Genomic DNA, 27,774 nt, shown 5'->3' on the forward strand with positions numbered 1-27,774 from the left:
TGTACTTCATGCAACAGCTCTAACTCTAACCACCACTGTAATTTTAGTAAACACTAAAATAATACTACGACTTAATAACCATTAGTGTGTCAGGTATCTAATGTCATGACATTATACAAATCATAACTGATTTAAAATGAATAACATGATAGCTCATAGGGGTTTTATGGAGGGGAAAAAGATGAACCATATTTTATGTTTAAATGTGTTACTTTTCCAGTGGTCTGGAGATGGGGATAGTAGCAGCCTTTGTTTTGTACTTGCTTCCAAGCACTCAAGAAGTCACTGAAATAGAGAATAACACCCTTTGATTTGGGCATTTTGTCTTACAGTGCCAAACCAGAGATGATGTTAGGTTCGGTTTCCAGAGTGAGTAGCCCTCAGCGTTCATGGTGCTCAACTTTCTGAAGCACCAAGCCTTGTCCTGGCAGCATCCAACCTCAGAGTTGGATGGATAAACTCACTGTTGTCCCCTTTTTGGAAAAAAAAAAAAAAAAAAAAAGAAAATAACTTCCTTAGCTTTGAATACTACTGTGGGTATATGAAGAGACTAAAAGCATGAGGCAATGGACAACAATAGCCTTGACACTTCGCAGACTTAAGAGTAGCTATGACTTTGGTGTTTTTCCTGAGGTGTACTGCAACTCTGTTATATAATTCCTTAAAAAGTTTTCAAGTGATTAATAGTCACCTTATCATATATACAGATTACTAACACTGATCTTGAAAATCTTGGTTTTATGAAGCAATGGGAATATGGCCACTGATTTAAATAAGGACAAGAGTCATTCTGCAAGTATCACATTTAAAGCACTGATCTGAAAAGATGGGATGGTTTAAGCTGTCAGTTTACTTGTGGAGAATTGGGGTCATTATTTGTAGGTTCACATTAATTCTTCTGATGACTATAAACAGCAACACATAGATCCCTCCTCTATTTTTCTACTGTCAGCTTTTTCTGAGCAGGCTTTTGTGAAACTCTTTGCTGTGGCAGGCTGTAATGGGTGCCATAGTTTGACTTAAAAATGTACTTTTGCTGTTTTAGGCCAACACAGATCTGTGCTTGATGTCCACCCGTAAAGCAACCTGTGGTATATAACCTGTATGTCCATCCATAGGGTCAGCTGTGATGTGTCACCTGTGGTATATAACCTGCACATCCACCCATAGTGTTACTGGAAGCCGGTGATTAAGGACTCAATTTTGGAGTGTTAGAAAGGAGGCATTCTTTATTGCAGCGCTGGGTGTCCAGGGAATCACTTTGCCTAGTGTGTGCACTGAGCTGCTCTACTACAAAGGTTATAAGTGATCAGAATGTACATATTCATTACATTTCCGAGAAATGATTAACATATTCATACTATCACCTAGAACTCATTAATACATATAAATGTCCTTGACACATGGCGATCCATGTGCATTGGTGGTCTTCCAGGGTCCTCTGGTGGTCATCAATAGTCTTCCTCACTGTGTCCGCTGATTGAACTCAGTCTTCGTGCATACTCAGTTTGTCTTTTGGCTTGGTTTGCAACTCTTGTTTTCACAAAACTAGCTTATTCTAGCATCTCTCCCTATCTACTCTACTCAAGGATGCAACGTCTCAAGACTTCCTTTTGTCCAACTAAACCTAGCAGATGTTTAACCCATCCGCTTACAAAGCACTTCAAACTTAGATACATTATTCCAGTAAGGAGGGAACCAGGAGGGAACCATATGTTCTTTTTAGCTTGGTATCAGTAAGGCCTGAGGGCCTTCCACCCCAGCTGCGTATGCGTCTTTTTGTGCTGTTTGAGGCTACTGTATCACCAACTACTCTATCAGTAGGGTGACCCGCTCCCCTCTGTGGTCCAGCTACAGGCCCAAAGGGCAACCAAGAATTCACACGTGCACAAAGCCACTTCTGGCAAGGGGCAGCTGTCACTGAGGAGCTCATTCAAGTGATAAACCTCCACAGGTGTCCCTGAGGTGGAGGTCATTGGGGATGCAGCTCTGTTCCCGCCCTGCACACTGAGCCCGTCCCTGAGGGGCGACCCGCGCGGACACCCTCTGGGCCTGGCCCGCCTGTGGGGCGTCTCGGCCGGTTCCTCCTCCCTCAGAGAAGAAGGGCGTGTGGCGGCGGCTCCTGAGGCGGCACAGCCTCCCCCCGCCGGGGAGACCCAGGCAGGGAGCCCCGCCGCCGGCCGGCTCCTCCCCACACCGCCGCCCGCCGAGCCGCCCCGCCGCAGCCCGCCGCACCGGCCGCTCTCGCCATGCGGCTCTGGGTGCTCCTCAGCCTGCTGCTGCTGCAGGAAACGCTGCCGCACGGTGAGCCGCCGCCCCCGCCGGGTTCCCCCGTTTTCCTGACCGCCGGGCCGCCTCCCCCCGCCCTCAGCACGGCCGCCCCTGCCCCGCGAAGCCGCCCCCCGCCCCGCCACGACAGCCCCCGGGAGCCATCTCGGGGGGCGGCGGCCGGGCTGCCGTCCCGCCGGGCAGAGGCGGGGGAAAGGCGGGTTCCTCCGTCGGTCTGCGGCCAGCGAGGCGCCGAGGCTTTTCCACCGGAGACCGAAGTCGTGGGTTTTTTGAGAAAGGCGTTTGCGGCGGCACCAAGTGCCCCTCGCCTGCCTCTGTCCTCAGGGGCGACGCTTAAATCCCTCCCGGCCGGAGGAGGGTCAGCGCTGGACGTGGTGCTCGAGTTTTTGGGTGTTTTTCTTCAAAAAACCGCGGTTGTTCGTTTGTGGAGAGGACCGAACTTTACTTGTAACTTGGTTTCAGGTTGTGATGGAGTCTTGGTGGGGGAAGAGGCGAGTTTTTGGCTGGGGAGGGACATTCATAACCAATCCTTCACGTACGTAGACCTCAACTAGGTGATAGAGAGGCTGTTTCCCTCTTGGAAAAGGTGAATAAACTTACTAAAACTTCAGAAGAAACAAAATTCCTTTTGTTTTTCACCACAGCAGAGCTTGGGGAGCAAGGCCTGTGTAGCCCCTGAAGGGTTTGTGGAGAGAAGGGCACGAGCTCCGAGGGGCATGGTGAAGGGCACAGAGGCCGTTACCACACACCACCCAGGAGGTCATAAGGAAAAAATTCTTGCAAGAACGTAAAAAATTCTTCACCCTGGGAGCTGTTAAGCACTGAAAGAAGTTGTTGAGGGAGGCTGTAGAGTCTCCAGCCTTTGGAATAGTCAGAGATAGACCGGACGAAGCTCTGAGCAGCTGAACGGGGTGGGAAGGCACTTCAGAAGTCCTTTCCAGCCCGACTTTATGGCTACGTGCAAAGGAATTGCGCTCTGGACCAGTGTGGTGTGGGAGAGGATTTCTGCTGAAAGATCCAGTCTGTGGGTGTGCACTGCCACATCAAGAAAAGAGTTTTCTATTTGAGAAACAGATGGTAAAGACACAGAATGAGAAATAGTTGTAACTTGGGCAAAAGATTTCTCAGGCCTATGCTTTTCTTAGTTTTTCTGGTTTATACTGAGGTTTGTCTGGGTGCTTTGCACTGCATCATCCAGAAGTTTAGCTACGGGAAAAAGTAACCTGGCATATTTGTAACAGCTCCGTCTCAAAAGCTATAGGTACAAATCGTAATGTAGACATTGTGATTTCAAAACAGCCTTCCTAATTTAGCTTATTTTAGCTTATAAACAGTGAAATATGTCCCTCCAGATTGCCCATACGGGTGCTGATGTGTCAGCTTGCGTTGTCCATATGAGTGTGTGTTTGTATGATTAACTTTTCACTTGAAGTACCACAAATAGAGATGTGTCCAACCTGTTTTGTTACGTTAGTTGTGATCACAAAGACTCTTCCCTCTCATCTTAATCCCGGTGGTTAAGAATTATTCTTTATGATAACCTCACACTTGATTTATTATTTTTTTTCAAGGAAGAATTCATCATCAGTATTAACAAGAATTGAAAGGTCTCTAATGCTGCCAGGATGTGTATGTGGATATAGGTGATGTCTCAAGTAAAAACTGTATGCTTTTTAGCATTGTGTGACTAACACTCATTTGCGGGTTGTTGTGTGTGTAACATCTGCGAGAACAAGGGGTAGACGAACATTAAAGGATAGGATGAGACAAGTACTGTGAACCAGGAGCAAAAGTGACTGTGTGGTGTATTTCTGTGACATATCAATGCCTAGTCTCGTACTTCGGCATTATCGGTTAGTAGGGACCCTGCATATAGTATTGCAGAGGAAATGGGTACAGTGCGTCTTAGAACTGACATAAGGAGCTGATCAGAGGTAGAAAGGAGTTTTCTCAGTTGATATCTTTCTACTGTCTTAATTATTACTTTTACTAATTATTACTATAATAAGAAGTGTTATTGCTGGATTAAAACAATGAGGGTTCTGCAGATAAATCTGGTGAGATGGTAAAGCATCCCAAACGTGGCATATTCATGTACTTGCATAAATGGGCTCCTTGAGTTTGTTCACTACCCTTGCAGTTTGGGTAACGGGGGAATCTGTGTGGTGGGTTCTGTGTTCTTGGAGGGATTTGATTGTGTGTCCTCTTTATCTTTGGTGATAGACTATTGCACCAGTTAATTTAGTTATTGGGCATACAGGTGCTTGATTCAGCGATGAGAGAAGGCAGGATCGTGAGGTGCAGACGTGGTGGTGTCAGTAGATACCTGGACAGACTGATAGGGAGCGTTGGGGAGGAGCGTGGTTACAGCTTGCTTGGAAATTCACTTCTCAGTGAGGTGTAGCAGAGAGGCAAAACTTGGTTTTCTGTGTAGGTAGGTAGAAGCTCCTCTGATGGTGTTTTCCCAAAATGCCCCTCCTGTCACCTGCAGGGAAAAACAAGGTCAGACAGACAAGAGTCTCACTGTGTGAGTGTGGTATAGGAGGGAAGTATTCAAACTCGCTGGGAGCTACAGAAACGTGGAACAGAGGGAACTTGTGCAGAGAGGAAAAACTTCATCTAGAGAAAATCAAAACCAGACTTCTGGCACTAAAATTGAAAAGCTTTCATAGGGGAGCCTTTGAGAGTTTCTTAAAGGCAGAGTGTCACGTGTGGAAGAGCATGCAGTTTGGGATGGTGCATTTCCTTGGGGTGAGGTTGTAAGATCTGCGTGCCTTCGAACAAGTGTCAGGATTGAGGTTTGCAGAATGTAGTGGAAATGGCAAAGAGTAGTTTGAACGAATAGCCCTATTTCAATAGGGTTGTGCGGGCGGGGAGAAAAGTGTGTCTGGACCAAAGCTTGTGGGTTTCTACAGTGTTGTGGTTTAACCCCAGCTGGCAACTATGACCGTACGGCTGCTAGCTCACTCCCCCCATGGCGGGATGTGGGAGAGAATCAGAAGAGTGAGAGAACTCATGGGTTGAGATAAAGACTGTTTAAGAAGTAAACAAAAAGACATGCAAGCAAAGCAAAACAAGGAATTCATTCACTGCTTTCCATTGGCAGGCAGGTGTTTGGCTGTCTTCAGGAAAGCAGTAATGGTTACTTGGGAAGACAAACGCCATCACTCTAAATGTCCTCCCTTCTCTTCTTTCCCCCATCTTTCTACATTGAGCATGATGCCATGTGGCATGGAATATCCCTTTGGTGAGTTGGGGTCAGCTGTTCCAGCTGTGTTTCCTCCTAGCTTCTTGTGCCTCCCCCATCCCACTCGCTGGTTGGGCGGTGTGAGGAGCAGAAAGGGCCTTGACTGCTCAGCAACAACCAAAACCATTAGTGCGCTACCAACAGTGTTCCCATCCCAAACCCAAAACATAGCACTATACCGACTGCTAGCGAGAAAGTCATCTCCATCCTAGCTGAAGCCATGACATACAGACAAATCTGGAAGGTACAACAGGGTACTGGAATGGCTGGTTTGAAATGGGAATGCTTATCTGTCGTGCCAGCAGGGCCTTCTATCACTAGGGCACAAATTACACAGGAAAGATGGAATAGCTCAACCCAAGGGAGCAGTGGCAATATGTGTTGAAGGAAGCTTTAATATTAAATCTGATTCCTGGTGGATTTTGTCAGTAATAAGTCAGCTGGACTGAAATACCAGCCCCGTGGAGAACAAACAACCTGGTTGGTGACCACCCAAGGTGATGGAGGAAACAACCACTCTGTTAAGGCGCAGCAAGGGCTGGATAGAAAAGCAAAAGGAAGAATTACTTACTCTTGTGTAGGTTGGATCACACACATCAGGGTGTGACACTGAATGCAATTGCTAGATGCCACAAATGATGACTTCTTAGAGCGGCTACTTGGAGAACCTCTGAGAAAAGCAGCAGTTCTTGACTTGATCCTGAGCAGTACTCAGGTAATTGGATTCAGATGTGGCTTTAGAACAGCCAGACTGTAGTTTTAATATTCTTGCAGGAATAATAAAAGCCAAAGAAATGACTGATGTGTTTGATTACAGAAGGGGGAATTAAGTAAGATGAGGAGGCTCATTAACTCACATGTGGGTTAAATATAAAAACCAGAATAAGGCAGACAAAAAGAGTTTGCAAAAGGGATAAAACTATTGATAACTCCTTTTCTTCTTCTGATGTGCTAGAGCGGGGCAGGGAAGGATGGCCACAAAGTTGGTAAGGCTGATAGGAATGGGGAATAAGAAAGTAAAACTTAAATTAAAAACTTAGTTATTTATGTGCACCCGTGTTTACTATGGAGATGCTTAGGGTGGTTTTAATTGAAAATGATGACACGATAAACATATCAGAAACTTTGAGTGCAGTATCCTAATGAGCGCTGTAATAGCAGGCTCCGAGAAGGACTCTTTCTCTATGGGGAGAATCATTAGAGGACATGTCTCATTAATATGCCAAAATAATTTCTTTTGAGAAAATCAACAACACGAACAGTGTTTAAGTGCCATGATTTGATGGTATACAACTGAGACTTAAAAGACATTTGAATCTGAAATCGCTGAAGTCTTAACTTGATGCATAAACTGTCACATAACTAATCCTTTACAGGAAAATGGAAGCATGCCAGGATTTTAAGATTTTTGAGGGAGGTACAGACATTTATTCACTTAAAACAAAAACTAGGAGATGACTAATATTTATGTATAATTTGTGTAGTTTTGAAAATTGACCAGGCAAATTAATGAAGGAAAGATCTACCAAGAAGAATGAAACGATGGCAACTGTGTTTCACAGATCCCTTGAGCTAAAAGTTCTTGGAAACTAGGAGGTTAGTATCAAAGGAGCAGAGATGGTTGCCCTGTTCCTTGGTTGACATCTGACACTGGGTGGTGTCAGTGGGAAGGCATTGGCTAGGTGGATGTTTGGCCTGACCCACTGTAACCTTCCTAATGTAACGCAGGGAAAAAGTGCTCCCACACCAGCTGTTTGTCCCTGTAATATATGCACTGTGTCACTCTCTAGGGTCATGTGCTCTGGGTAACTAGAAAAATCCTACTTCATGGTCTTCCATGGGAGGCAGCAACCACTTCTCTGAAATTCTCCGTTGTTATCATCATTCCCTCGAGTTTGTCAATTTTGCATGGCCAGTGGCATCACAGAGCAAAGAAAAATTGGAAGAAGCATAGATATTTGCTTCACTGTCCCTTCCAGAAATTATTTATCTTAAAATATCTTAAATCTTACTCTTTATTTTAAAATGTTGTGATTTTTGGAAGGCATTTCCATTTGATCCCTTCAGTTTGTGGCTTATTTTAAGGTAGTGAGGCATCTTTGCAATCAACTTCTTGAATGCTCATAACTTAAAACTGGGAAAAATGTTTGTCTGTGTGGCAGGGAAGGGATGTACCTTAGTAACTGGACGTGTGCCTCAGAAAAATTTCTCTTACTACATAAGACTCCAAAAGAGTTCAAAATGCAGTGGTCAAACTAAGACGACTACAGCGTTGCTGTCTTCCAGTTTATTTTCCAGTTGGTGTGAGACCAAAAGGCAAATGTTTGTACACAGGCAGCCTTACTCTGCTTGCTGAGATGACTGAGTCACAGAATGGCTGAGGCTGGAAGAGACCTCTTGGGATCATCCAGTCCAACCCCATGCCCGAGCAGGTTGCCTAGGACCACGTCCAGTCAGGTTTTGAATATCTCCATGGATGAATACTCCACAACCTTTCTGGGCAACCTGTGCCAGTGCTTGACCACCCTCACAGTAAAAAGTGCTTTCTTATGTTCAGATTGAATTTGTTTTTTTTTTTAAATTTATGCTCAAAAGGCTCTGTGCCATTTAAGAGACATGGTGTACTTCAGCCTGGACTTAGAAGTGGAAGGCTGAAGCAATGCAAGGTGTCCAGCCGGGGTATGAGGAACATCACGGGAGCCTGGAAGTGCTGCTATTCATACTGCAGCCAGTACCAGTTTTAATTCATGCAAACTCGGTATATAGCAGGACTACAGGACTACTTTTAATGTCAGAGGGAGCTCTTTGATTGATTTCTACAATAAAATACCTGAGGAAAAGGAAAAGCCATGTTCAATGTGAATTAGCTGTCAGGCACAGTTAGTGGAGGTTTTTGTGTCTGGGACAGTGGTTTTAGGCTCATCCCACAAAAGGTCTGTGCTTCCTGCTGTCAGTTTAAGTGGGAATATGGATTTTCTTAATTTTTTTTTTTTTTAATTTGAGACACCTCACTTTTCCTTTCCATTTCCTTTGCCTTGTTTTTAAAGGCAGCTGGGCATCCCTGTTGTCTCTAGCGGGTAATGAAATCTCTTACCGTTTGCCTCTAAATAAGGTTATGTTTTCATCTGGACTGTTAAAATAAATGGCTGTTACTGAGAAGTGATTAATTAAATACTACCTTCAAGTGACTTTAGCGGCATTTGCATTTTCACAGTACTTACTCTAAAAGAAGAAAAGTGCATCACTGTCAGTATTTTATAAATCATCAAGTTCCACACTTGGCAGTTTTTCTTCATGTGTCTCTCATGGTAACACGGTGTTTGAAAAGGTTATGCGGAGTCGATGGGTGTGTGACAGCCTTACGAAGAGGGTGAACTTGTGTAGCATTGCATAATAAATGGCAATAACATGAGGTAGGAATGACAAAAGTAACTGAGGACAGAAATGCTGTATTTCTTTCCCTTCCCGTTTGTACAGTTCTCATACCTTACATATTTGCCCATTTATGTGAACTGTAGGTATAGATTTTCCACATGTTGTTTTTTTTCTTTTATCCCCAGGAAAATGGGTCATGCCAGAGACTTCAGAAATGCAGGAAAATTAACTCTTACTCATTTTTATGAATCCTTTGTAGGATGAACAAAACTTCAGTAATTCTCAGTGATAATAAGAAAGATTTTTTTTTTTTGTAAAAAGACTATATAACCTTTTTCTAATCAGTAACATTGCCTTCTTTTCTTTATTTTACTAGTTATTGGACAGCCTACAAAGAGTAAGCATCCAAAAGAACCTGGGGAAAACAAAATTAGGCCTGTTAACAAAAAAGCAAAACCCAGAACACCCAAAATGAAGGAGAGAGAATCTGCTGACCCCTCTTTGAAGTCCCAGTCCATACTGACACAGGTGATGGATAAAGGTCGTTTCCAGAAACTAGCTGCCACTTTAAGCCTGTCTGCAGGACAAAGCGTAGAACTGCGGTGTAAGGGGAGTAATGTTACTTGGAACTATCCTTCATACTTGGACACCTTTAAAGACTCCAGACTCAGGTAAGCTATTTTTTGGGTTTTGGTTTTTTTTTTTCCTACCACTTTTAACAGCATTGTGTTTGTTTGTTTACATTTTTACAATTAAGATGTTCCACTTAGTGGTTTCTAATGTCAACAAAAAAGGATGAGTGTCTCTTAGTCATCACCATTTACTGCCCTGTGATTTGCACTGTGGAATAGTCGTGTAGCGCGTGAACTGGATTTCCTTCAGATGAATCTAAAATAGAAGATATGATCCAGTGGGACTGCAGTGTGCTCCAGCCACTAACAGGGAACCACATTAGAGCTAGTCTGAAATAAAACTCTCAAAATGTGTGAGTGTGGATGTCAGGTACTCACTACCAGCTCAGTTGCCCTACAGAGACCTGCTCCCAGTGGGCTGTACTGGTTGCTAATGAATCTACCACCTGAGATACTAATTTCCTGAAAAGGCTCAGACCCCCATCTCTCAACAAGCAAAAACATGCCAACCACCATGCTAAGGAGTGAGTAAGAGTAGTCTTTACTTTTTCAGTCAAAACTACCTTTGTGTGCAAAAGGGAATTGTAAGGTTTGTGGTGTGGCAGAGTTTAATGCTGACGATAGTCACCTTGGGTTTAGGAAGACTTTTTCTTTCATCTAGTGACATCTTAGTGGAGACCACATGAATAGTTGTTAGAGCAGGAAGAGGAACTGTGGACTTTCTCCCTTTCTCTGCCCCACCACGTGAATGTCCTGTTACTCTAAACGTCTTCTCCCAAGCCTCATAATATTTGTTTGCCTTCACAGTTTTTGAGGATAGTACACATAGTTAAATGTAGATTAAATGTAGTAATTTAGTTCTGTATTTGGAAGAGGAGGGGCATGTAAGGAGCTTAAGGGTGTCTTCCACAGGCATTTTTTTGCCATGAGTAGTGTTTGTTTTCACGGGCTGTTTTGTGAAGATTTTTGTATCTATAAAAGACAAGTAGTGAGGAGACTCTGGACCACTGTGAATGACACCCTAAGAAAGATCTGTAAGGAGCTTTTGTTGGATTATTAGGTGAGAGAGGCACAGAGGTATGAGCAAAGTATCAACTCCTATTGTCCTTTTGTTCCTAGATTAAGTACGAGTGTGTATACTTTTTGCAAATAACTGAGGGTATCTGAATCTCCATGATCCATTTCACTCACGTCGTGATTTGCAGGTATGATGCTACCTTAAAGTCACTCCCAGTTAATTAATTTTTCAGATATATTCTTCTTCTTTCCACTTCTCTTTTCAAAGAGAAGTGTTGAAGATTGGCAATGTACGCTATGATTTCTAGCATATCCTTCTGAAATTTGTGAGCCCCAGTTCTTCTCTGAGTGTTTATTTGTGTTTTCCCTGATGGCTGAAGAGTTCAAGAACCACACTGGCTGAATAAACCCCTGTGGCTAGTGCAAGGCTTCTGTCATAGAATCATAGAATTGCTGAGGTTGGAAGGGACCTTTAAGATCATCGAGTCCAACCTTTAACCTACCCTGACAAAAGCCACTTCTAAACCATGTCCCTAAGTGCCCCATCTACCCTTTTTTTAAACACCTCCAGGGATGGTGAATCTACTACCTCCCTGGGCAGCCTATTCCAATGTTTAATAACCCTTTCAGTGAAAAAATGTTTCCTAATATCCAATCTAAACCTCCCCTGACATAACTTGAACCCGTTTCCTCTCGTCCTATCACTTGTCACCAGGGAGAAGAGGTCAGCCCCCACCTCTCTACAACCTCCTTTCAGGTAGTTGTAGAGGGTGATAAGGTCTCCCCTCAGCCTCCTCTTCTCCAGGCTAAACAACCCCAGCTCCCTCAGTCGTTCTTCATAAGGTTTGTCCTCCAGACCCCTCACCAGCTTTGTAGCCCTTCTCTGGACACGCTCCAACACCTCAATGTCCCTCTTGTAGCGAGGGGTCCAAAACTGAACGCAGTACTCGAGGTGGGGCCTCACCAGTGCCGAGGACAGGGGGATGATCACTTCCCTAGTCCGGCTCACCACACTATTCCTGATACAGGCTAGGATGCTGTTGGCCTTCTTGGCCACCTGGGCACACTGCTGGCTCATATTCAGCCGGCTGTCCACCAACACCCCCAGGTCTTTTTCTGCCGGGCTGCTTTCGAGCCACTCTGCCCCAATCCTGTAGCGCTGCATGGGGTTGTTGTGTCCCAAGTGCAGGACCTGGCACTTGGCCTTGTTGACCCTCATACCATTGGTCTCAGCCCATCGGTCCAGCCTGTCCAGATCCCTCTGCAGAGCCAACCTACCCTCAAGCAGATCAACACGCCCGCCCAGTTTAGTGTCATCTGCGAACTTACTGAGGGTGCATTCGATCCCTTCATCCAGATCATTGATAAAGATATTAAAGAGAACCGGCCCCAGCACCGAGCCCTGGGGGACACCACTTGTGACCGGACACCAACTGGATTTCATTCCATTTACCACCACTCTCTGGGCACTGTCACAGTAAGCTACAGCAGCAAGCCTATTTCTGCTGAGGGCTTATCACAGCAATATCTCTCAAAAGATCTTGTGGATGATTTAAACAGCTATTGCTTTTTCCTTTGCAAGAAATAATGTTTTATCTGGATTTATTCCAGTAGGTGGCGTTTATCAGCTGCAGTACAGACCTGGCCTTCCAGCAAACTAAAGCTGAGTGTGCAAAATAGTATCAGTACAGAGAGTGTGTGTGCTGGTGGTTGTCGTTCTCAAGTGTATCTTATGTTTTATGCATTTGCAAATATGTTGCTGGCATGATTTGGTCCTGTAGACCTCCAGGTCATGTTATCTGAGTATTAGCATCTGGCATTGAAGAAGGCAAGGCAAGTATTCAGTTTTTGGAGGGGAGTCTGAATGCTTCTTAATTATCGGCTGTCTATCCCTGTCTTGCAAAATTAAGTACTTTTCTAGTGATGCACATGGGACAAAATACAAGGATCTAAGGTACTTTGGGGGGAAAAAAAATAAGCATTTTCTAATTGGGTGGTTTGGCATTTTGCAGTTTGAAGTAGTCTGGGATTTTGTTGCCTCAGCAATTTACCTTTCTGTTCTCAGTCAAGTTCACAGTATTTGTAATATTTTAACCATATAAGAAAGGTTAATAATATCACACAAAATAAATGCTATAAAACATTTTGGCTAGGTGGATATAACATGCCTAAGTATGTATTTTCTTTTAGAAGTATGTTAGGCTTATGTTTAAGGGACTATATTGAAATATGATGGTCTTTGCTTTCAAAAAATTATTTTGAAGTAAGTTATTGAAGCAGTAAGGCTGAGTTAGACTGAATCAACACTTTCAAATGTAAGCAGAAGGTTCTATAATTAACGAGAGAAATTGAAAACATAGGTTAGTAGCGCACTTCAGAGTCACCGAATAGTAATAATTTATGGCGACATTGACCACAGAATCTTGTGCAGTTATATTTTCATCATATTTTTAGCATAACTTTACTAATTATCTCAAGATCTTTGCTGTAGTGCTAATAGGTGCATATGAAACAAAGTCTGCCTTATAACACGTGAAATATGAAATTTGTATTTTGTGGTTTTAGAAAGCTTTGATTGAATTTAACTGGAAATATCATAAAGATAGCATGTTATTCATTTAGCTTAGTTGGTAGTGTTTGTAAGTAAACTGTCAGCAGAAAAGATTTTTAACAATGTTATCATCTTTCAAAAGGAGCTTAGATCTTCCTCTCAGCATACAAAAGACCATGCACTAACTACAATAGGCAAACTTTTAAATTTTACAAATATATTACACTAATTATTTTAAAACAAAATGCTGAATATAGGGCAAAGGGGGGAAAATCAGAAAAATAATTAGCAAATAACCTATGGCAAAAATTGTTTAATCATCTAGATAGGTATATGTCCAGTATCCTCTAACATTTTTTTGAGCACTTAAAAAACAAGTATAAGGTAATTTCATTACCAATTAGTGAGGTGTGGAGTGAAACCCGAGCTAATTAACTGGGCTGGGCTTTTTTACCTTGGATTTTTGTGCTGGTCTGGCTGGAGTTGCAGCACCGGTGCAAACTGGAGTTGGTGGCAGCAGCAGGGGGAAGTGGCTGGTGTCTGAGGAGGTAATGGAAAGTGAGGAAGGTGCCAAGTGAAGAAGGAGCGGGTTGCCAGGCTGGGGGATAAGTGAGGAGGAGGCACAATGGCGATGAGGCCCAGGCAATTGCTGGGGACTGATGACTGCCGTTCTTTTGTTCATTTGTACATCCCTACAGCTCAGGCATCCAGTTCCTGTTTTTTCCTTAAATAATAGGAGGGATGTACAAATTCAACTGGTCTGGTGGGAATTCTAACAGTAAGCAAGATATTTTACATCTCCTGGGAACTGCTAACATCCTCTAACACTGGCAGCTACAAGAAGAGGCTTTAAGGACCCTGACATCTGACGGAATTGCAATTACGGGAGACAGAGAGACCTTAAGGTTCAGGGCGGTGAGGGCATTCGTAGCTTGGCTGGTCGGAGGGTGTGTTAATAACAGAGGTCCAAGGGAGGAGCTGACACTGAAGATGCATGTTCCCAGTGTTCTGTTTCCCATCTGTATTTCTCGGAGAAAATGGTATTTTGGTTTGCAACTAGTTAAATTTAGCATCCACGTAGTATATTTCCTATGGGTGGTTGCAAAAAGAAGTAGGGATAAAAGCCAGATGTTTTCTCTCCATGCCATGCTTATCACGTTTCTAACTCACCCATTTGGTAAGGGTAATACAGCAGCCTGGAGGACAATATGACTTTTCTAAGAAGGAAGAGATTATATAGAAAAGCCATTTCTGTACTATTTGTGGCTATACTGTCTTTGAGTTTGTCTGTGCAGATATATTTTATGACCTGGTAAATAAAATATTTTTGCTTGTTGTACTAGAGAGTTTCAGTTTTTAATAGGTGTATAGCTGTTAACATATGCTAAAATTGCCATATGGGTGGAGGAAAAGACAGTGAAAGGAGGAGGAGAACTCTTTGGCTGGCTGTTATTGAGCCAGAGGAGAAATCCTCTCTTTCCATTATCCTTACTGGAGTAAATAACAGTACATGCTGAAATGATTTACTTAGTTTTAGAGACTGTAGCATGCAATGCAACTCTGTGGAAAAAGATCATGCAAACTTGGCTCCTGAGTTAAAGGCACACACCAGCTTGCTTCAGGACTAGCTTATCTGTAATGCTCTCTTGCCTGTGCAGCATAAAAACACCCTGCAGATAACTTTTTGTCTGAAAATTTTGTGTACTGGCTGAACTGCCCAAAAATCTTGCCAGTGTTAACGGTCAAAGGTAGCTCAGGCACCTCCAGAACAGAAGGGCTGGAATGCTGTTTTGTAAGACCGTGCATAACAAATTAATGACTGTAGGCTCACCCAGAAACTGGATCTACAATGTATGAGAAGGATCAGAAACTGAGAGGGATGGAAGAAAAATAAGGGCAAGCATATTTTCCCTTTCTTATGCTTTATAAGAGAAGCCGCTCTAGTGACACCGGTCTAACTTCACATAGTGTCTACTGTGTCTGACTTGGAGCATGGGTCTCTCACTTGTCGAAGACCGGCTGTATTTATCACAGAACTTCGTCTGACATACAAACTCATGTGAAATGGAACCGCTCCAGTGGAACAAGCTGGAGCAAAGAGCTGGACATGCATCACGTGCACATTTGTGTGCATGGGGGGGCGTATGGACAGGAGCACTCTCACAAGTATTGAGCAAACTGTATGTTGTAGAGGCCAGAATTTGACTGCTTTCAGTGAATGTGTGCTCCTGCTGGCTTAGTGGGACGTCGGTTGTGTTCATGTGTATGACTGAATTTCATTTCATTCCACGTGCTCTGAAGTCTGAAAGCTAGGGATGTCTTTTTCCTGTGTTAAACAGTAAGATGTTATGTTCTGCTAGTGAGCTTGTGTTTGAGATAAGCTCTCTTTTGTTGGTATGAATACAGCTGCCTGAGAGAACTTTGCTAGATGCTCTTTGAGGGATGCTGTGCACACTGTCTTTTTGTCCTTCTATATCTCTGTTTTTAGCTTCTAGACTTGGCATGGTTTTCTGGCAAAGATCTTTTGAACTTCATGTAACTAAAGCTTAATAAGAGGAATGTACGGAATAATATTTTGGAATAGTTCTCTAGTTTCTTTAAACAGTCCGGAAATGTTTGTATATACAACATTTTTACTTTGTGATATGTAGAGCACAGCAAAGTTTCGACTTTTGAGTCAGATTTCCCAGCATCAAAAATACTACTGAAATAAAAGTTATCCTGGAAATATTGGTCAGCTTCAGGATTTACCATTTATAATTTACTTTGTGGCCTGTTTTGTCTGCTTAATATGGTCATGTCACAAGCTTCAACACTTCCACTCTCAGTTGCCAGGTTTTGTTAGTGCATGTTTGTGGATGACTACCTCGCTAGGCTATTTCCATTGATTACTGGATAGCTTGTTCTCAGTTAAGTAGAACACACTGTACAATACTTAATTAACTCTGACCTTATTTTTCTCTCTGTTGGGATTTTGAGCTATAGTTCGGTGTCTGCATTAACATTAGAGGCAAAAATGTTCTCGCGTAATGGTTTCTCTGTAATGTTGACATGTAGTACCGGATACTTGCAAAACATTTTATGCTGATGTAGTCATGTAGCCTATGAAATGTGAACTGTGAAACTAAATAATAATACAGACTGGGACATGTTTTGGATTTCTCTTTTCTTCCTGTTGGGTATAATGCATAACAGGGTCTCTTGCATGAATAAGAATGTCTCAAAGTTTATCCAAAAACTGAAGATAATTTATACTGTGACATAGCGTATATATTAAAAATGAAAGTACTACCACTCCATAATTACATGGTACCAAAAAGTGGAATCAGACGAGGTCATGTAGGACAAGTGCATTAGTGGGTCGGAAACACGATTTGCCTGTTTCCTTAGGCAGGCCTCAAAACTGGCCTGTGGTGGATGAGTGTACTAATAGCGTCTGAGGGCTTTAATGGAAAAGATAATTCTCAGTTAGCCCTGTTTGGGTTGTGTTTTAAATTTCTAACCTGTTGGCCCTGTCTGGAGGCCAAATGTTGGGTTACGTGAACCGTTGCTTGTGATTGCTGGTAGTAGTTGCAAACTGCTAGCAGAACACCTAGGGAGTCACAAATTTTGAGAATTGTGTGTAGCTAGAAGTAGCGGCCTCTCTGAGCAGTTATTCTGCCTGTGGTGGAGACGTAAGCAAAGCAGAGCATTTAGAGCATCCAGTACAGTCAGGCAAGTACCACTGTTACACAGTGACAAGGTGTTTTAGAGATTTCTTCAAAGCATGCTAATCCAAGAAGTAAATGATTCGGTTGGGCATCTGCCTTACAGAATAACTGCCACATAAATAAGAAGAAATAGGAGGATAATAAATATTCAGAGAACCCACAGTTGAAAAAGAAATAAGAGTATGGGAGCTGTTCGGACTTCATGCAAGCTGCATATTTGTCCAGACCCCATTTGAAACACTGAAAAGAAGTTCGCTATCAAATGCCTAAAACTAGAAAAATCTCTGCTGACTTGATTAGAACAGAAATGACATTGTAACTCGATGTCTTGCTAAGGAAGGTGGGAAACCTTCATGCTCTGGATGTGCTACCACGTAAAGGCAGGTGGTTGAAAATAACGTTTTTAAGGGTCAGAGCAGCAGTGGAGTGCATCAGTGCTGCCACGCAAGAACTGGTACTGTTGGACTATTGCTTTTGCAATCTATCAAAAGGCAGCACAGCAGACTGCCAACTATAACACCATCTGTCTGTAAGAAAAAGCCAGGAAAGCAAACCTTAAAATAATAAAAAAACCCCAAGATGAGATTGTAGCTGCTGAATTTCATAGATAGGACCTTTGACCCTTTGAAACATTGTCAGTATCTACATATATATCTACATATTTATAAATAAATTTACAAATATCAATCCACTGAGAGATGTATCTGGGAAATCAGGAGGAGAGAAAAGCAAATCAAGTCTGAAGTAATCACATAGGCTGAATTTTGTGTAGTTAGCGTGATGACACTGCCAGTGTACCTCCAGCAGTTCTCAGGGTGATGCTCTGAAATAGCCGAGGGGTGATAAGGAAACTCCAGGGTGAGGATGCCAGTGAGGTGGCTTATGGCAGAGGAATAGGCAATGCAAAATGACTTACTTGCAGAACTAATCCAAGCTGAGATAGAAGCTCTTTGCGATGGCGTATGCAAGTAGAAACTTGGACCAGGATGTTAAAGATGGGGAAGCGTTCACTCTGAAAGCAGGTATAAATCATCAAACAAACTCTTATTAAAAAGTACCTGCTACTTACTACTCCTGATCTATATTTGATATATATTATTGAACCACTGCTACATGGTATCCATGTTTAATGGTATCAAAAAAGGACTGACATGTATGCAGGTTGACTTGGAGCATGAAAATATGGGATATATATGGACAAACAGACAAAACATAGATGAGTATACTGTCTGTAGCAGCCACAGCCCAGTCTCAAAATGGGGGCTAAAGGGAATCCAAGAATGAACTGTACAAGACAAAAGCTTGCAAGCACTCATGTGAAGTTGAAATCAATAAACCTACTCAAGTAAGCAGGTCTTTGCTGGAGCAAAAGGGAAGGTTGCAACATAGTTCTGAAAGTGAAAGGTAGGTCAGCTGCAAAGTAATGAAAAAAATCAAAAGTAGAAGTGAGCTGACAGAGATGTACAAGGAAATACATCTGTGCTTGTCTGTACCTCTTGTTTTTCTTCTCCCCAGTATAAAGCAGCTTGACAAGTACGGTCAGCTGATCCTCGCAAACTCCACTGCAGCAGACACAGGAGAATATAGCTGCTGGCTTCAGCTGTGCAATGGTAACAAATGCAGGAAGGATGAGACTAAAACAGGTTCAACGTACATCTTTTTCACAGGTAATTAACTCACTGGGGGATTATTAATGGAAATATATTTGCTAGTAAGACAGGAATAAAGCTACATCAGAGATTTCACTGTCAGGATTTTTCTTCCACAATTTTCATCTTCTTTTAGTGGATGTTAAAGAAACCAGTGCTGCTGAGCAGCAATTTACTTGCTTAGTGTGATTTATGAGTCCATTTTCCCTATGGATTATGCTAAATGTGTACCCAAATTAACGCATAATGCAATGGAAAGCAAACACCTTTGAAAATACTAACCCACATTCTGAGGATCTTCTACAAAATTAATAAAAAAACATTCAATTTTTGAAAATGTGTCTGTGTAATGAAAATAAATCTGTGCAGAAGATTCATTTCGTCATGGCATTCAGATGACCACATGGATTCTTACCCCCCCTGCTTCCAGTTACCTGCACTGACTTAAAAATCTTGACCTCATTGATCTTGGTAAGGCCACAGTCTCTCCCAAGAGTCTATATGGCATGTTGAGAACCAAAACACTCTTTAAGTACATGTGTTACCCACAGAGCTTGAGGTTGACTGTAGCCCTGTCATTGCATGGATGGGGTCCTAGTAGGTAACTGTGGATGGTTTACTGCTACTTGGTACAAGAGAGCTGAAATCAAATGTTTAATTTGTTCTTCTCATGGAAAACATTCTGAATGGTAAAACAACCTTTGCTGCCTGATCAGAGCTAAAACATTCTTTCTTGGCTAGCAAATATTTCAGTACAAAATGCTGAGATAGGATTGTTTGCGATACGTTTTGGAGGTAAATTAGACCATGAGACAGAGCAGAAGCCGTTTATCAGAAGTGCTTAATGTTCTGAGGATACATTCCTTTAGAAAGGCTGGAATAAACTTTTCAGTCAAGTTACGCAAATGCTTGTGCTAGAAAGAGGAATTTCAGCTTTATATTTCTAAGAAGCGTGCCAAACATGGAAGTACTTTTTAACTGTCCTTTGAAAAGCTCTAAATATTTCAGTTACTTAGAGCAATAAATCAAACTTTCTGCCTAACATCACGTATATAAAAGGGCTGTAGCTCTAAAGAATATATCTTTCTATTAGTGCTTATTTTACCAGTGATGGTGGGGGTTTTTTGTGTGTTACCCTTTAAAAGTGGGTGAGTGAACAGAATTAGATCCAGATGAGTATTTGGAAACTTATGAAAAAGGGATTCCAAAGATTTTCTTAAGATTAAAAAAAATCTGATTATGGTGAAGAATACTTTGGTTTTCTTTTTGATTTAATGTTTTTAATGCAAGATATGTAAATATAATCTCAGAGGTTAGAAATATTGTTTGGGTTTTTTTTTTTTTTTTGCGTGTGTGTGTATTTAAAGACAAAAGCTTTGGGTTAATTTTTAATGTTGCTCATGGCTGTTTCCTCTTGTCATATGTACTTTCTCTCCTTTCTGTTAAACCAAGATGTAAATATTATTCTAACTATATCTTCTGCACAGATAAAGAAGAACTTTTTGTACCCACTCCCAGTTACTTTGAGATTGTGTACTTGAACCCAGATAAACCTGCAGTCATCCCATGCCGTGTTACTACTCCTTCAGCAACAGTAACTCTACACAGGGAATTTCCAGCAGAAGAAATTGAAGCAGATGGAACTGATATTATTTATGATGTGAAGAAGGGTTTTGTCTACCAGCATCCTACTTCTGATCATAAAGGTATTGTCTACTGCAAAGCAGAGTCGCAGGGAGCACCTCAGATTTCCATCAAGTATCACCTATTGTATGTGGAAGGTAAGGTTCAGTTTTCTATATGCTGATACTGACTCTTGTTTCTTCTGCTGACGTTGTTTAGAAAACATTTTTTTTTTAAAAAAAAGTAAAATAAGTAATTATTTAGAGTTTTAAAATCTTGATCAAAAGTATGTGCAATAAAACTTTGTAGGTTTAAATTCCAGCAATTTCCCAGTGTAGAGGGGAAACAGGTGTATATCACTTACCTGTTGCATTAAGCAAACTGAGGCAAAAATTGACTCTTAAGTCTTATCAGTGTATTTAACTTCAGGAACTAACTTTCTGCTTCCAAACACTGTCTTTCTATCAGTTCCCAAGGGCCCGCCCTCAGCTACAATTGCGGCATCATCCAGTAGAGCAGAAGTCAGTGACAGCGTTCATGTAATCTGCACAGTCCTTGGAGAGCCAGATGTAGATGTGAACTTCAGGTGGCGGTACCCAGGGCAAGAGGTAAGAGATGGAATGGTTCCTGGCTGAAATGCATATTTCTGGCTGAAATTCCCTGACTGAAATGGTTTGTTCTTCTTAAAGGCAATACTTTGAATGCCAGTCAGTGTCTAGATTCGGAGAAAAGATTCTTTCAGATTGTGGTGTCTGCCTCTTGCTAGCTCAGGCATGCTGGCAGGAGGAGGCAGCACATCCCTTTTGAACTTCAGCCCATCTTTCCCTGAGAGCCTAGAAGTAGCGCAGGAATGAAGCGTGAGAGCTCTATCCATGTTAGCAAAAATCAAGCTCAGCAAAGCTCACTCCTCCCTCAGGTTTCCATTCCAGAGACACTTGGCCTCTGGCAGCATTTACAAAGAAAAGCCCCAGACAGGGTCAAAGCCAGCCAGCGTCAGGAAGCTATTCTAGGGCAAGCCACAAAGCCTCACTGATGCCTCTGCATTTGATATCCCTTCCATCTCTATGGCTCAGGCACATGAATCATCGCAGCACAGAATCTTTAAGCTTAATTGTTACCCAGATCCAGAAGCACAGAAATCTGCTTCTGCCCAGTCTCATCTGAAAGAATCCACTGGAAACATCCACTGAATCTTCAAACTTTGTTCATCCTTTTTCTTGCACAAAATAAGATGTAAATGAGTAGCATTATTGATGGTCTCCTCTCTTCTCCCTCTACCCAGTCCAACCAGTTACAGTAGGGTCTTGTTTCATAGCCAGCCTCATCTCTATGCTGTTTATGTAAGTAGGCTAGGGGCAAAGGAAGGCCTGCTGAAAGATGGAACCCTTCACCAGAGGAAAGGGATCCTCTCGGACCTGAGGGCTTGCATTGGATTCCATTTGCCAGCCCTCCCGGTGCTGGGTTGTCAAAGGACGATGCAGAGCTTCCTAATAAGGTACTTGTATCAGCACTGGTCTCCCTAAACCAGCATAGAAGTAAGTAATTTAATGGCAGAGGTAATTGCTTAAGTGAGTGAGTGGAGTTCGGTGCTTACTAGGGTTGAGAAAATTCAAATCTAAAGCCCCAGAAGTTTGCTGTAGCTGTTAAGAAGGAGACTGTAGCATTCTGTTGTCATGAGACGGTGCATGCCTTTGAAGGGGAAAAAACAGTGAGAAAGCAAGTGAGTGCAAAAGGGAAAAGGGACTTTAGCTGCTGGTGAGGGCACTGGGCATGTAGAACCAGGTTTCTAGTCCTTGCTTAGATGTTAGTTTGTTCTTTCACTTCCCCCTCTCCCCTCCACCTCTTTTTTTTTTTTTTTTTTTTTTCTTTCTGCTGCTGCTTGTCATGTAAGTTTTCCTGCTGAGATTATTAAAGTCTGAGAGTTCATGAGCAATTACCAATAAATGAGGGCAGCCTCAACTGCATTTGGTGAGGGGCTTGATACTTATAGCATGAATTAGGTGATCTAAAGAGTAACTACTGGATGGAGCACCAGAAGAGTTTAGCAGTTCCTGTTTCTGGTGTCCATTTAAAGTTAGGAAGGAAAGGGGCAGATGTCTAAATGAGTAGAGAAACTTGCAGCTGTTAGTAAAGCAAACAGTAAAATGCTAGGGAAAACTGAAGTGCCTCCAAGTATTGGGAGCTGCAGATCAATAGTGGTTTTTGAGTTAAATGCCCAATGCTGTCCTCTGAATTTAGCTGTTAGCATTACTTGGAGTGAGATGCATCAACAGATGGCAGTGTCTCTGTGCTTCGAGGTGGGTCTTTAACTCTGACAGTCTTCTAGACATTCACTCGCTTGAGGGGGGAAGAGAAGAAATGCCCCTGCTGATTTCATTAGTTTTGGTGATTGATATGGTTTTCTGTTGGAGTTGGTTTTTTCTGTGTTTTGGGTTTTTTTAGCTTTCCTTGATACCTGTTTATGCGACTGTAGTAACTGGCTATACAAACCCCAATTTTATGTCTTTTGTAACTAACTAATTGCTAAGAACAAACAATTGACGGCATTAAATTCTAGACTCAGCTTGGCCTTCCAAAACTCAGCATCTATTAGTGCTCACTTCTACATCTTTCACTTTTACGTCCTGCTACTTTTACATCTTTCACAGGTGAATGGCTGCCCAAGCCTGGTTGCTGTCTGTTCTTGGCCCGGTTTTAAGACCATCAGGTCTTACAGCACCTGATGCAGCCCTAGCATGTGCGCTACAATTACGTCTCTATCACTGATTGAATATAAACAGCTAAACACATGCAAATTACCTCCCTTGTTTGCTGTGGATACTGCGGCTGTGGTGCAGGGCACATGCACTATCAGCAGAGGACTACACCCGCTCACTGCACCCACCTGCGGGGTTGAGAGAGAGACTTTGGCCCGTGGCCTGCATCTGCCCTGGAAAGGGCTGCTGTGCTTCTCCACTGGAGTAAACAGTCTTAGCTCCAGCTGTGCCTGGGGATAGGGAGGGAAGAGTTGTCTTGAGGCTTCTGCCCCAACAAAATGATTAAGTAAACGTCAGAGTAGAAGCGCTGTATGCTTGTTGGAGACTTAACATTTATTAAGGAAGTATTCACATACTGCAAAGGAAAAAGATGGGAGTGGAGGGAGCATAGAGAGGACCATCAGCGGTGGTGATCAGATAGATGTTCTTTTGTGCAAGAAAAAGGACTGACAAAGTTCTAAGATTCAATTCAGTGCAGGGAGATCAGTGATGGTTTCTGTTCCCCACCACTCCACCCAGCACCTGGACTGCCATCTACTACTTGATCCCTGAGCAGGAGGAGCACTTTAATCCCTGCTTCCTCCTAGGTACGTTGCATTGGAGAGACCCTCCTCTCATCTCTGTAGTTGCTAACCTCTCCCTCTTACTTTTTTTTTTTCCACTGTTTTTTTTTCCCCTTGCCACTCCCTGACAATTGAATTTGCTTATTCACCTGCTGTGAGTGCATACTGATCCACTCCTTAATACGATTCCCTGAAACTAACTTCAAAGCAGAAGGCAATTAGTTTGAGAAAAACTGGGTTAGCAGGAGCCCAACCAGGCAAAGAGCATCTGCCTTACATGGCCTTTAGCTTCACTTTCAGTAGGGTCAGGGAAGTTCCACTTGCTGTAGTTAAGAGCTAATTTAGGCTTGAATTAAGTGTGTGATAGTGCTTGACTGTAGTAACACTTGATTTTTGGGCTGGGAACAGGAGGTAGTGCTCTGCTAAGTGGCTTGATTCCTTCTATGGGATTAAGAATTTCTAGATGAGATTACCAGTTTTCGAAAAAAAGTTCTTGCTAGCTGTCAGTGCCTGCCGCTTCCTATGCATTCCCTGACTGCAATGTGACTCATCCCTAAGCTTCAGGAAGACTGGTAGCTGCTTCTGTACTGGTCATTTTGCAATTGCGAGGTTGTAGCTTTGGCTCCAGGTAAGTGTCTGACTTACTCTTTTGCTACTATTAGCTTAAGTCCTGGAGCGTTCACATCGGTAAATGGCTAATCCATCTAATTCACAAAGCAAGAGGAGATGGTTGCCCAGCAGAAATGTTTCTATGTGTCTAATCAGTTTTTACTGGCTGACAGGCTGCACCCAGAGGGTGGCAGTCAATAGTTCCTTTTCAAACCGGCAGCCTGTCACAAGTGGGGGTCCCCCAGGGATCAATACTGGGCCCAGCGCTGTTTAATATCTTTGTAAGTGATCTGGCTGATGGGATCAAGTGTACTCTGGTGAAGTTTGCTGGTGACACTAAACTGAGTGGGGAAGTGGACACGTGGGAAGGGAGAGCCACCCTGCAGGAAGACCTGGATAGGCCGGGAGAGTGGGCCAGTTTTCTCTTAAACAGTTCCAGGGAGTGTGACCTGATAAACAGTCCATCAGAGAATTCTCTTATAGAAGAAGATTAAAAAGAAATATGCCTGTTATAGTTATAACAACAACAACAGAACCTAAAAAGCATCTTTCTGAGCATCCTTGTTTGTATTTTTGTCTTTGAAGTTACATACACATTTTGGAAAGCATAATGTAAGGATTAAGTTAGAAGCATTTGTGAATTATTACCATTTTCTTGTATGCTATCTTACACAGTGTTTCTAAAACCAGAGGAATTCACTTGTAACATGATTTAAAGCTATTCTCTGTGCTAAAAGAGAATGAGGTAAAGCGTTGTCAGATAACTCATGCCACTGTTGCTTTGCTGTTTGAGCCATGCCGTAAGTCTGAACCTAAGCTCACACTTCTACCTTAGTAGTTAGTGTGTCTACCTTAGACATTAGTGATAGAACCTGACATTACCTGACGTTAGTGATAGAACAAGAGGGAATGGGTTCAAGCTGCAGCAGGGTAGGTTTAGGCTGGACATTGGGAAAACATTCTTCACAGAAAGAGTGGTCAGACACTGGAATAGGCTGCCCAGGGAGGTGGTGGAGTCACCATCCCTGGATGTGTTTAAGACTTGTTTAGACGTGGTGTTAAGGGATATGGTGTAAGGGAGAACTTTGTAGAGTGGAGTTGATGGTTGGACTCGATGATCCCAAGGGTCTTTTCCAACCTAAATGATTCTATGCTCTCCACCAAGCTACCTCACCTATTTAATCACATACCCAAATGCAACCTTAGGAAGTGGCCCACAGCTGCAACTGAGTTCATTCATATACTGCAGGCAGTGCTTTGGCAGCCCATCACTAATCTAAATATATACAGTACTGCCACTTAGAGTGGAAGAGTCATTGTAGTATCCTTATTTGGGATGCCTTATTGGTACATCAGTATTTAATGCAGGAATGTTGCTGCAACTGCCAGACACCTTCAGTTTCCTCACTTCAGGCTGACTGGGATATAAGCTCCTGCTATCTGACCTCTTGCTTCAGGGTTTGCTAGGGTAGTGTCACTAAATACACTTTGCCAAATTATGTATTTTCTTATGTCGGTGTTTTTCATTGTTGGTTTGTTTTTTTTTTTTTCTTTTAAACAGTCTGAGAGGCCTGTGATTATCCAAAACTTCTGGAGATTGATAGACAGAGGAACCGGACAAACCACAAGAATCTCAAAGAGTGTTCTTGTTGTTGAGGATTTTGAAGACAGAGATGCTGGAAACTACATTTGTGTAGCTCAAAACCTACACGGAGAAACAACAGTAGCTACTAAGGTTGAACTAAATTGATAGGAAAGGCTTCTGGACATAGAATGAACTGTATGGTATTTGATGTTATAGCCATTTATTTTCTTTATTAATGTTTAAATGAAGTTTTCTCTGTCACTGTCTCATTTCATATGTCAATGCATTCCATATTCACTAGCTTGCAGGCCAAAGCAGCATTCCCTACGCGCAGCAGTAGTCAGTTGTGAGGTAATAAACCTACTACCAAGCATTAAAGTTTAAGCCTGAACATATATAAGGCTCGTTATATTAGGGAATAGGTGCTCTTGGGCTTTCCTCTGCTGTGGTCTTTTTCCTCAAACTCTTCCATAAGGTTAACCTGCTCTATGGTTTGTGCCTTTTTTGTGTATGTGAGAACTGAGAGGACATTAAATAGCCTCAAAAATCCACAAAGCAGGTGTATCACTTCTGGTGCTGTGCAATTTTGAAGTTTAGAGTACTGTACATGTTTAAAACAACCAAAAAACCAAACCAAACCCAAAGAACCTTGTTACAGAACTAGCCAATAGAAATGTTTATTTTGTAAGAATAATTAAATTTCTGAACATTATAAAAATGTGTGTATGTGCGTATGTCTTCATTTCATATTAAAATGGTAAAGGGTATTGCATTCTTACAACCTTTTAATATGTAGCTTACTTAGCGTTTACTCCTCAGTAGATGTATGGTGTTATGTTTACTAAATTATATAGCAAATTATGTTTCCTAAAGGTAAAACTTGCATTTATTCATACAGTGTAATTTACAAAAGAAAAAACCCAAATGTAACATTAGAATAACGTTCGATCATACAGCAGGATCTCTTCTCAGGTTAATAACAGTTCAACTTGATCATATCACTTAGGAGAGAAGGAAAGAAGTTTAATTTACACATATCTGGATAAATACTCAACTGCTTCTGTCACCCAATACAAGGAAAGAGCCTTTCCAGAGAAAAGGTAAGAACTCAGTAAAAACATTGCTGGATCTTTTGGCAATGTTTTTTCTTCTATCCTCACGTGCAGAATCCATGTAAGCTCAAGCTTCCAATACAAATCTACTCAGTAGTATAACCATGTGACAAAAACAGTCTTAACGCAAGCCATTTTATTTACAAGGCATGTGAAAAGCAGCTTATTCTGAGCATACGAGGAATCAAACCAGGAGCCTGTCCCTTGCTTGCACCCTTCCATGTGTCTCAGCCTGCATTTGACTAGAATTCCCAAAGCTTTCTTCTGGTGAAGGCTTAAAGCAAGCCCCTTGCTCCAGATCATTCAGCCCTTTGGGCAGATGTTTTCTGCACCGTTTTGAGTAATGATGTCTAGTAGAAATGGCAGCTTCTCACTAGTGTCATTAACCTGATATTAGCCTAGCTCATGAAAACACTAAATAAACCTGCCAAAAGTTTTTTCTTCAGCATGGAGGAACCTAAAACAACATAACCAATATGATAAATAGCCACAGTAAAGACTGAAATGGCTCTGTGCATGTCTCATGAAACAGTTTTCATGGAGAATGCTCCCCAGATGCCCATAATGTTGTTGGCCTTTGGAAACATGGTAGCTACAAAAAAAAAAAAAAAAAAAAAAAAAAAAAAGCAGCAAGCTATAGGACCAACTTTGAAAGCATAAGAGGCAGTCCCTTGTTAATCTTCTTTCTTCTATTAAAAGGTATCAAGAATGTTACACGTATTCAAATGACTAAATAAGCACTACACAATTTTATAGTAATACAAAAAGAGGTCTTTTTGTACCACTTTTTTTTTTAGTCAAGGCTCTGACCAGAGTAACATGGAGCAATCCTTCAGCTTCTGGATGAGGCTGTGCAAGGTGTTCATTGCTTTTTAGCATTTTTCATTTATCAGAACAATGTATTTCCCTTTGAACTACAGGAGCTGTGCCAACTTCTTAAATTTCAAAGTGCTTTTGAGCCTTTAATTTGGCAATTGATTCCCTTCAGAACACTTAGCAAGTGGGAGATAGATAGCATCACCTGTTCAGACTTGTTCTTCACAGTGCAGCGGTTCA

At 42.1% G+C, this 27,774-nt stretch overlaps 1 protein-coding gene across 1 annotated transcript; it reads left to right on the forward strand.

The window, feature by feature from the left end:
* The first annotated feature begins 2,106 nt into the window (after positions 1-2,106).
* PDGFRL (platelet derived growth factor receptor like) lies at positions 2,107-26,631 on the forward strand. Its single transcript, XM_063335424.1, has 6 exons — positions 2,107-2,304; positions 9,288-9,582; positions 18,337-18,488; positions 19,958-20,251; positions 20,562-20,701; positions 25,583-26,631. The coding sequence occupies exons 1-6, from the start codon at positions 2,250-2,252 to the stop codon at positions 25,769-25,771; spliced, it is 1,125 nt and encodes a 374-aa protein (XP_063191494.1). The 5' UTR covers positions 2,107-2,249; the 3' UTR covers positions 25,772-26,631.
* Positions 26,632-27,774: the final 1,143 nt, after the last annotated feature.

This window comes from Chroicocephalus ridibundus, chromosome 5 (assembly GCF_963924245.1).
Source record: "Chroicocephalus ridibundus chromosome 5, bChrRid1.1, whole genome shotgun sequence".
In the NCBI taxonomy this organism is placed as follows: Eukaryota; Metazoa; Chordata; class Aves; order Charadriiformes; family Laridae; genus Chroicocephalus; species Chroicocephalus ridibundus.

Bases quoted from the DNA above. Each gene is read 5' to 3' on its own strand.
- PDGFRL (XM_063335424.1), top strand. From the start codon at position 2,250: ATGCGGCTCTGGGTGCTCCTCAGCCTGCTGCTGCTGCAGGAAACGCTG. The intron at 9,583-18,336 runs GTAAGCTATTTT...TCTTCTCCCCAG, and splicing joins TTTAAAGACTCCAGACTCAG to TATAAAGCAGCTTGACAAGT. The intron at 20,252-20,561 runs GTAAGGTTCAGT...TCTTTCTATCAG, and splicing joins TCACCTATTGTATGTGGAAG to TTCCCAAGGGCCCGCCCTCA.